This window comes from Martes martes (assembly GCF_963455335.1).
Source record: "Martes martes genome assembly, chromosome: 7".
Classification (NCBI taxonomy): domain Eukaryota; kingdom Metazoa; phylum Chordata; class Mammalia; order Carnivora; family Mustelidae; genus Martes; species Martes martes.
This window is the reverse complement of record NC_137894.1, coordinates 140,634,017-140,644,846: the sequence shown is the minus strand read 5'-3', so window position 1 is coordinate 140,644,846 and position 10,830 is coordinate 140,634,017. Positions and strand designations below refer to the sequence as shown.

At 58.4% G+C, this 10,830-nt stretch overlaps 1 protein-coding gene across 1 annotated transcript; it reads left to right on the top strand.

Annotated features, from left to right (window-relative positions):
* Nucleotides 1-3,109: 3,109 nt before the first annotated feature.
* RTL1 (retrotransposon Gag like 1) lies at nt 3,110-7,090 on the top strand (the record flags this gene model as incomplete). Its single annotated transcript, XM_080809771.1, has 1 exon — nt 3,110-7,090. The coding sequence occupies one exon, from the start codon at nt 3,110-3,112 to the stop codon at nt 7,088-7,090; it is 3,981 nt and encodes a 1,326-aa protein (XP_080665897.1).
* Nucleotides 7,091-10,830: the final 3,740 nt, after the last annotated feature.

Genomic DNA, 10,830 nt, shown 5'->3' with positions numbered 1-10,830 from the left:
TTTAAATTTTAGCCAATAAAGTACTTTAACATTTTAAGAAATATACAGGTTTCACATTTATAATTTAAAATATTAACCAATTTAAATGTTTTAATTTTTAAGCCAATTCTAATTTTTCCATATTAAAATTTAAATTTCAGGGACACCTAGGTGGCTCAATCAGCTAAGCATCGACTTCAACTCTGGGCGTGACCTCAGAGTCCTGGGATGGACCCCCATGTCGGGGCTCCCCACTCAGTGGGGAGTCTGCTTCTCCCTCTCCCTGGGCCCTCCCCACACCCACACATGTTCTCTCTCGAACACTCTGCTCTCTCTCTCAAATAAATTTAAGGAAGCTTGTGCTCTCTCTGTCTCTCTCTCTCAATAAAATCTTTTAAAATAAAATAAAATAAAATTTAAATTTCAGCCAATCTAAATTTTTAAGTTTTAAATTTTAGCCAATAAAGTGTTTTAGAATTTAAAGAGATATGAAGGTTTCAAGTTAAAAATTTTAAAGTATAGCCAATTTAAATATTTTGTTATTTCAATTTCAAATTTAAGCCAGTTTAAATTTTTCCATTTTAAAATTTAAATTTCAGGGGCACTTGTGTGGCTCAGTTTGTTAAGCATCTGACTTTGACTCAGCTGAGTCATGATCTCAGGGTCCTGGGATGCTCATGTCGGGGCTCCCCACTCAGTGGGGAGTCTGCTTCTCCCTCTCCTTCTGTCCCTCCCCCTGCTTGTGCTGTCTCTTTCTCAAATAAATAAATAAATAAAATCTTTTAAAACAAAATGAAGTTCAATTTCAGCCAATTTAAATTTTTAAGTCTTAAATTTTACCCAATAAAGTGTTTTAAAATTTTAAGAGATAATACAATTTTCATGTTCAAAATTTAAAATTTTAGCCAATTTAAATATTTCAATCTTAAAATTTAAATTTCAGTCAATTAAAATTTTTTAATTTTAAATCTTAACCAATAAAGACTTGCATGAGTTTTAAGAGATATACAGATTTCATATTCAAAAATCTAAATTTTAGCCAATTTAAAATTTTCCATTTTTCCATTTTCAATTTTTGCCAATAAAGGGTTTGAACAGTTTTGAGACAGGCACAGATTTTATATTTGAGATTTGAAATTTGAGCCAACTGAAATTTTTCCATTTTAAAACGTAAATTTCAGCCAATTCAAATTTTTCAATTTTCAACTTTAATCAATTAAGTGCTGAAAAGACAGATTTTTATTTCTAATAGAGGAGTCTGCCAAGGAGTTAGTCTCATTTTATGTTTCAATTAGAACTTTATATTCAACCTTGGAATTGTGCAGAAGCCGCTCACCCGTTACAGGACTTCAGTGAGGACAAAGGAGTTCACTGAGGCGCCCGCCGCGCTCTGCGTACGCGCTGGGGCCGGGGGTGGGCGTGGTGGGGATTTTAGGCGACAGGGACGTCACGCTAATGTATGTGAGCTCTACCTGGAGGAAGGACGCGAGCAGAATTTTCTCTTATTCTAAGGCCTTTACATTTTAGCCAGAGAACGATTTGGGGGAGTTTCCGTGTCAAGAATTGTTATGTCACAAGGTTTGGATTTAATACCGTGAACAGTGAAGGAACCAGAAAACCTTTCGGTCAGAGGCTCTGACGGGTGGAATGAGCGGTCACGCTAACAGGAACGTACTTAATTTTGAGAAACAGCAGATCGGAATCGTCTATCTTGTTGGAAAGTTTGGGTTTCGGCCAATGAGGGAATGCCTTCTTTTCAAGAGATGGGCTTGGTGGCTAGGAGGAGTACTCAGACCTAACGAAAGGTGTTAAGTGTAGAAAGAGGGATGACCACAGAGTGACTTTTTTGGATAACCAGAACTCAGTTTGCTTTCCCAGCAGAGAAGACCTGTGCAAGATAACCCCACCCAGGCAGCTCTTAAATTCAGCCCCAGCCCACTCCAACCACCCGTGACTCTACTGTGAAAACCCCATTCCAAGGCAATCAGAAATCAGCGATACCTCGTGCCCTCCCCCCCACCCCCAAGACACTACCCAGCTCACCTAGAGACACCCCTAGGTCGGGGAGAAACCAGCCGGTAACAGAGAGGGGGGTGTATGCTACAGGACAAACCCAGCCACCACCCTCCCGTGCCCCGGGAAGACCGGAGGAGCAGGTGAATATGATCGCTTGTACATGTGGAATTGATGCCTGAACCCGCACAAAGAGGGAGATCCTGGGAAAGTGGCGATTTTAGGAGGGGTGGGGAGAGGATCTGCACATCTTCCCGAGGGCTCAGAGCTGGGGAGATTGGAAATTGACAAATGAGTAAGAGAAATCAGCAAACCTTCCGAGTGGGGGCCAAGTAAATCACGGTGTGCAAGTCTCTGACACACAGTAGGGACTTTATCAACATTTATGGAAAAAAGAAAAGCCAGACCTCTATATCCGCCCTCCTCCCCCCGCACTGGCCCAATTTCTACTGCGAATCTAGGGTAGGAAGTGAGAGCTATTTTGGGCTGCTGATGCAACCGACGGGATGGTGGCCAACTGCCCATTTTCTCCTCTTCCCCTGACCTTGTTAAACAGTAGGCATCTGCTAGAGATTCCCACTTCACAACGGGGCGGGGTAGGGGGGGCAGGCTGGCTCCAGGGCATCCTGCCCACCAGGGACAACTCTGGATGGCACTGGCATATGACCTCTGCGACTTTGGGGTGACCCGCTGACCAGGCACGGGTGCCAGGGGGAGAAGAACGGGCCAGCGCCTCCTGCCAGCTGCCTGTCTGCCACAGCGGCTGCTCTGGGCCTGTGGCTGCACAGAATTTATGGGCTGTGAATTTCTCACAGCCGAGGGGGAAGCAGGCAAGCCGGACGGGCCGAGCGAGCCTGGGAGAACAGGGTGAAGGTCAGAGGTGGATGTTCTCAGCTGGGCAAGGGAAGCTCTCCCCAGTTCCTCTCCGTTCTGATGAGCCGGGCATCTGATTTGTCCCAGAGAAACTAAACCTTGACCTCGTGACTCCCTAAACAGCTGCCTTTCCTCCTCACCCGTCCTCCCCACCCCCAGGTTCTGATCTCTGCGGTCCTAGTCGCTGACCGGACGCGACACGACCTTACCAGTCTTCAGAGAACACTCCTTTCCATCCGACGAAATGATAGAACCCTCTGAAGACTCATTTGAGACGATGATGGAGCGTAAGAATCCATCATCAAAACAAATGGAGTCCTCCGAGGGCTCATCCAACACCACCGCGGGAACACCAGGCAGCGGCGCGCAGGAGGCGGCGGGGGCGGCCAGCGGCCCCGCCCAGGCAAGGAAAGAGCTGCCCATTGATCTCCGCCAAGACATGGAGGAGCCATCCAGTGGCCCACGTAGGGAAATAAAGGATCCACCCAATGACCTACTCCAAGACCTGGAGGAGTCACGCCACGCTTCACATCAGGAAGTGGGGGATCCAACCGGCGAGGCACCTGGCGGAATGGAAGCAGCATCAGTCGACCCCTGGGGAGCCCAAGACCAAGAAGTCAATGACACTGACCTGGCCAACACGGAAGAGGAGGAGAGCCCCGAAGAGGATTCCGAGACTTCGGAGATCATGGCCACGGTGAGATCCATCATCTCTCTGTACCTCCGCATGCAAGACCTCAGAGAGCAACAAAGGGTAGCGGAAGAGATCTTGATGGAGGGGATCAGTGCGGGCCGACTCCCCGTCCCGTCCAAATTCTCCGGCGACCGCAGAGAATACCACGAGTTCATCGTGCTCTGCCAGCTGATCCTGCAAAGCTACCCACGCATGTTCTACAACGACCGCCTGCGAGTGGGGTACGTCATGTGCCACCTCTCGGGCATGGCCTTAGAATGGGCCAAAGCCCTGGTGGAGGAAGACAGCCCCCTGATTGACGACTTCCCGGCCTTCCTGGAGGCCATGTCAGGTATGTTCGAGTACCGACAGGCGCTGCGTGTGGCCGAAGACGCCATGTTCAACATCAGGCAGGGGAGCCGCCCCGCCATCGAGTACATCAATGAGTTCCAGGGCCTGGTACCCACCTTGGGCTGGTCGGATGAGGTCCTGCAGGCCCACCTGTGCCAGGGGCTCAACGAGGAGATCAGACACTACCTGTTCCGGGTCCCGCAGCCCGACTCGTTGGACAGCCTGATCGTGCTCGTCCTGCAGATAGAGGAGAAGCTGGCGGAGAGAAGGGCCATGCTCAGGCTGCCCCCGGAGGCCCGCCCACGGAACCTGACCTGGATCGACTCACCTGCCCCGGAGAGATGGATGGTCAGCAGCTGGCTGCCGTGTCAAGCCCGGCCCACCATCAACCGCGACCACCTCTTCTTGCTGCTCCTGGTCAGGGTGAACCCCTACCACAGCGTCGCAGTCCAGGCCCTGGTGGACTCGGGGGCGGGCGGCAGCTTCATGGATGAGAAGTTTGCCCAGGAGCACTACGTGGAGCTCTACGAGAAGCCCCACCCGAAGATGGTCCAAGGCGTGGACGGCTCGCTGATCGGCAACGAACCTGTCTGGCTCTACACCGAGCCCCTGGTGTGCATCCATCAGAACCACCAGGAGTCCATCGAATTCGACATCGTCCCGTCCCCCAACTTCTCCGTCATACTAGGCATCAACTGGCTCCGGCTCCACACCCCCGAGGTCGACTGGATCCAAGGCCGCTGCACCTTCCACTCTCCCTACTGCCTGCAGAAGTGCTTCCGCCCGCCCCCACCATGCATCGCGCTAGAAAGACATGCCATCAGCCTGCTGCCCGGACTGCCGCCCCTGTACTCCGACCTGGCCGACGTGTTTAACCCGAAGGAAGCAGATGATGAGACTTCCGACCAGCCAAGCTCAGACGGATCCGATGATCTTTCTGAATCAGAGCCCTCTGAGCTTCAGCAGGCTGGAGACAGTGATCACAGCGAGACCTTCTACGAGTGTCCCTCCATCGCGCCGTGGGAACCTGTGGGTGCCGGGATGCAAAACAGCGCCAGGCCGCGGGACGAAAGCTGGAACCCAGACAGCATGCTGACTAACAGACAGGACTACGTACAGGTGATCCCAGAACTATTCGACCAGTTACACGGAGCTACGTGGTTCACAAAGCTGGAGCTGCGGGGGACCGTCGTGGAGGAGGGCATGAACATAAACCAAGCAGAGGATGTATGGAAAGCAGCATTCGGGTTCGAGCCCCAAGAGATGAAGAGCTACCGGCCCTTCCCGCTATCCTCAGACCCGACCATCCCTCAGAACGTGCTCCACTTTATCCTAAAGGACATGCTCGGCTACTTCGTGCTCTCCTACGGCCGGGACGTCCTGGTCTACTCCATGAGCCAGGAGGAGCACTTCCAACACGTGCGGCAAGTCCTGGTCCGCTTCCGACACCACCACGTCTACTGCTCGCTGGACCGGAGTCAGTTCCACCGGCACACCGTGGAGTTCCTGGGATTCGTCATAACCCCCAAAGGGGTGAGGCTCAACAAAAGCATCGTGAACACCGTGACGGGGTACCCCACCCCGGGCTCCAAGAAGTCCCTGCGACACCTGATCGAGTTCGTCCTGCCCTACCAGCACTTCGTGGAGCGCTTCCACATCATCATAGAGCCCCTGGCGCGCCTGCTGCTCACCGAGCCCGCCTTCTCCTGGGGGGATGACGAGCAGGAGGCCTTCAACTGCCTGAAGCGGGCGGTCCGCAGGGCGCCCCTCCTGCACCACCCCAAGCCGCAGAACCCCTTCTACTTGGAGACGGGCGTCACCAAGACGGCTCTGCACGCGTCCCTGAGCCAGAGAGACGACCAGACCGGCAGGAGAGTGTCCTGCGCCTTCTACTCCCGCAGTATCTCGCCTATCGAAACCGCCTACTCTCAACTGGAGATGAAGATTCTTCCAATAAGGGCTGCCTTCACGGTGTGGTGCCGCTACCTGGAGAACACCGAGGAGCCCATCATGATCCTTCTCAACACAGAGGATCTAGCCTCTCTGAATAATGACAGGCTCACCGTACTTCTCCCCGGGCATTGGGTCTTCTTCTTCTCCCACTTCAACTTCGACGTCATGGAGCGGCCAGCCCAGGACGACGGCCGCCGTCTGCCACCCCCGAGAAACCTGGGCCGCGGGGCTTCGCGGCGCCGCGCCGCCGCCCGCACCAGGTCGCCGTTCAGCCCGGGAGGGTCCCCGGGGGCTCGGTCCCTGGACTCCGCGGAGGACGACGAGGCGGAGGACGCCCCCGCCCAGGGCCCGCCGAGCCGGCGGAACCTCCAGCAGGAGTTCCTGGCTCGGATCCCCATCGACCAAATCCTGCACAGCGTCCTGGCCCACGTCAGCGTGGCCCAGATCCGAGCCGTGGTCCTGCACTTCTTCCGCGGCCTCCTGTTCTGGAAGGACACCCTGGCCGTGGCCGCGCTCCTCGTGCTGCTGAAGCTCAAGCGGCGTCTGGCGCCGCCCGCGCGCGCCCGCGCCCCGCCCCGACGGTGGCTGCGCCTCGGCCAGGCGTCGGCGCTCCGCGCCCCCGGCAGCGGCCTGGCCGCCGCCCTGGCGCAGCTCCTCGCCCCGGCGCCCCCGCCCGCGGGCCCCAGCGCCGTCCCGGCGCACGAGCTGGCCGCGCTGCTCCCGCGCCCCGGCTGCGCGCAACGACGCGCGCTGCTGCCCCTGAGCCGCCGCGGCCTGCAGCTGAGCCCCGGCTTCTGGCTGCTGCTGTGCGACTTCTTCGGCGTCCGCGTGGGCCACCTGGAAGCGGCCCGCGCCCCCCCGCGGGGAGCCCGCCCCCGGGAGCTGCACGTCGTGGCGGATGACGATGTCGTCTCGCGAGAAGCCCTGCAAGACGACCTGCAACGTTACCGTCAGTGTGGCCTGCATGACGGCCTGCAAGACACCTCGCAGGACGAGCGGGAGGACGACGTGCAGGCGGCCCTGCGGCCCCGCCGGGGCCTCCCCGAGCCCTCCGATGTCCTGGCCTTCCTGAGCCGACACCCGCCCCGCGGCCGCGGCACCGCCGGCCGGGCCGACCCCATCTCCCAGGAGCTGGCCGCCAGGGCCCTGATCGGCTTTCTGACCGCCGTCTACGCCCGCGCGCCCCCGGCCCCCGGCCCCGCGGCCCAAGCCAGGCTGCGAGAGCCGCCCCGCGGCGGCAAGGACTAGGCGAGCCCCCCAGGGAGGCGCCTCGCGGGCTCTCCTCTGCCCCCCGCGACCGACCTCGGCCTCTCCTTCCTGCCTCCCCGTGCCTCGGCCCGCTTCGCTCAGACCTCGCTGCCCCCACTCCTGCCACTCCCGACCCAAGGGGAACCCACTTGTGAAGGGCAAAAATTTCTTCAACTCATCAACCAGCAACATCATCTGTGCTAACAACGGACGATCCAACCATCAGAGACCCAGAGCCAGCTCAGGGCTACACAACCACAGTCCCGTCTTAACTGCCCAGGTCCCAGGCTTGCAGCTGGGAGTGCGATCGATGAGGGAGAGCGCAGTGGTGAGCGGGAGATGACCCCATGCCCCAAGGCCAGGTGAAGAATCAGGCAGAGCAGACGCAGCCAAGCAAGCAGGTGCCGGGGACCCACCCTCCCCGCCCACCCGGAGTGACGAGTGGCCACCACGTGCCATCCTGGGACACTGACCTCGGGTGCTCCACTGACTTCTACCTCCACCACCGGTGCTCCTGCTCCCCCTGGGCTCCCGACCCCCCGCCCCTGCCCCCCACCCCGCTCACACCTCGTGGAGCGCTGTGGCACCGCCCTCACCCACCCCCTGCCAAGCAAGCCCACCGCCGCCGTCTGGTTCGGCTCCCTCGACCCTGACTCTGCCTGGCCCTGAGCTCTGCCCTTACCTGGACAGCGCCTCTCCACGGAGCGTCCGACGTACCAGTACTCACCGGATTCGCGTCCTCCAGAGTCCCCATGACTCCCCTGGACACTGAGCGGGGCAGCCTCACTTGGCAGGGCTCCCTCTCCCCTCCCAACACTGACAGCACAGGGACCCGGAGGTCCACGACAGGGGAGGGGGTTCCAAGAGAGACTGAGGAAGGCCCCAGACACCCACTGGACTGTGCTGAGCCACTTCCTACCAGACCACCGCTCTCTGCCACGGGGAGGAGACCCCCTACTTCCCCACCCCCTCGCCTTCCCTACCCCCAAAATAAAGCAAAATAAAAGATGATCTGACTCTGTGGTTTGTTCTGAAGGTAGATGTGGGGCAGGAGGGCAGCATGGAGGAGGGGGGCAAGTTGGGGGGGGGACTCGGCTCGCCCTCCAACACAAACTGGGATGGGGGGGGCAGGAGGACCCTGGGAGCTGCCTCCTTCCGAGGGTCAAGTCTGGCCTCTGGCCTGGGCCTAACTCCCACTCAAGAATTGCGGGCTGGGCAGGCTGCTCTCTGCCCCCTAACGTGGAGGGTCTGGGAACAGGAGCCCCAGCTTCAAACAACTCCCCTTCTACCATCCCCCGGGGAGGCCAAGGTCATACTGCCCTGAAAATGGCAAAATGGCTGCTGGGAAGGGGGTGTACTGCCCTGGAGAGGGGAGGGGGCTCCCTGGGGGAACGCAGGCAAAGGGAGGATGACACTCACTCACTCAGGGCCCATCAACCCACGGTCCAGCACCTGCAGCCTGGGGGCCCCCTGCCTGGCCTCAGTGTCCCAATCCCGCAGCAGCCCCCCACCCTCCACACTGGGAACTGGGCATGGTGGAAGGACACGGACCACTCCCTGCACGACCAGGACCCTCACCTAGGGGTGGGAGTCTGGGCCCTCACACAACACCCCACACCTCCCCTCCGACCAGGTCTACCCTTGACTCTGCCCCCCCACCTCTGCTCTGACCCCCACTCAGCCCCCGACTCTGCCCCCAACTCTGACCCCCATTCAGCCCCTGACTCTGCCCCTCACTCTGACTCCCACTCAGCCCCCGACTCTGCCCCCAACTCTGACTCCCACTCAGCCCCCGATTCTGCCCCCAACTCTGCCCCTAACTCTGCCCCCGACCGTGGCACCATGAGATCACCAAGCAGACCTCAGGTTCAAAGGTCAGGGGCTCTGCAGGAGCCTGACACCCCACCCAGTTCCCTTACTGGCCCTCCCCTCCTCACACCATCCTACGGAAAACCATGGCCCCCACCGGCCCCCAGAGCTCTGCAGGCTCTGTAGCCGCACAGCAGGCTCATGTGTTGTGCCCTCGCTGGTCCCCGGGGGCGACAGCTCCCCCCTCCATCTAACTGAGGCCTCTACCCCTGATAGCAGCACCAAGAGACCATGGTCAGGATCCCCAAGTGCAAAGCCAGGGGCTCAGACCCACCCCCACCCGGGCCCCTGCCGGCTGGCTTCATGCCCCACCCCCGCCTCAGTTTCCTCATCTGTCGCTGGACACCGCAGGACTCACAAAGGAAGTGGTCAGCACAGCGGCACTCAGGGCTCTGATCCCACAACCCCGCACCCCAGGGAACCTGCTGGTGGCTGCAGAAGTGTCAGGAACAGAGCCAGGACTGGGGACCCTCCCCAGTGGCCTCTGCTCTGTCACCAGAGCATGGTGCCAGAACCAGGCCCACCAAGGACTGACAACTTGGCAGCTCTAGGAGCTAGGACACCACATCCGCCTGCCCGCCTAGCACCTGCCCCTGACCACGGCCCCCAGAGGCCAAGGGGTCCTAAGGGTCAAGATCAAAAGCTCAGCTCCCGGACCCCAGTCTCCCTTAGTGGCCCTGACCCTGACTTGTAGGTGGCCCTGGCTAATGGCTGCTCGTCTCAGGCCCGTTGCCTATCATCAAATGGGGGACAGGGGAGGAGAAAGGAGTTTGAGGGGCAATGAGATGCCACACCCAAGGGCCCTCGGGTCCTAAAATCCCCTTTGCTCACAGCTGGCACTTCTGGAGGCTCTCAGATTCCCCGGTGGTGAACAGCCTTGGGACACAGCCTGGGGTCACAGTGGGGAGTCACCCCCAGCACTGGCCCCTCACTCAGGCCACCTCTGGGGGTCCCAGAGGCTGGAACCCTGCAGGCAAACTGCACACCTGCTGGGTAGGGGCTGTCCTGGGGGCCTGGGGTGTGAAGGGGTGACCCTTCATGGGCCTAAGACTCAAGTCCTGCCGAGAACACGGGGGACCAAACAGAGAGCTTGTCACCCATAGGCCCTGTTGTACAGTGGAGGGGCAGATGCCCACCGAGGTACACGTTTACACACGCACACACACGCACACACACACACACACAGGGACTAGCAGGAGAGGCCTCCGCCTCCCGCGCCAGCCAACAGCAGTGTCCCTGCCTCACTGTGTCCCCAGCCGCAATCCCAAACGGAGAGACTTTATGCCCATTTACAGTCAAGAGGGGCAGCCCCCAGGCCTCAGAGAGCTACTGATGGAGCAAAACTTTTGGGTGTTTTTGAGGTCCCCACCTCCTTAGAAAGAGTTAAAAAAAAAAAAAAAAAAAAACAGAATACAAACCGTTTTCCTCCTGGGGAAAAAAACAAAAACCAGAAAACAGAAAACAGAACAACAAAAAGGAAAAGAAAGTTAGTATTAGATGACAACTGGGCTGGGTGGGTTATGACATCCCGGACACTGCACACGAGGGGAGACAGCAGGCATCAGGGTGACTGTGGACAACGGGTCCCCAGTAGTACTTGGGCACCAGGCCTGCGCCACGTCCTGCCTAAATGCGCCCACATCCCACCACCCTGGATCACCCAGCGACCTCCGGCAGCACTCGGACCGGGGGAGCCCCGGGGTCCACCCCACGGAAGCCGATGAACCCCTCTTGTCCCCTCCCTTCCCTTTCCGCCCACCCCCATGCCCAAGCGCTCCAGCCATCAGGCCTGGCTCGCGCCGGGCCCGTTTCCCAAACCCGCAACCGCGCACACGGACGGCTACTCACCACTCGGGGCCAGATGCGCGCGC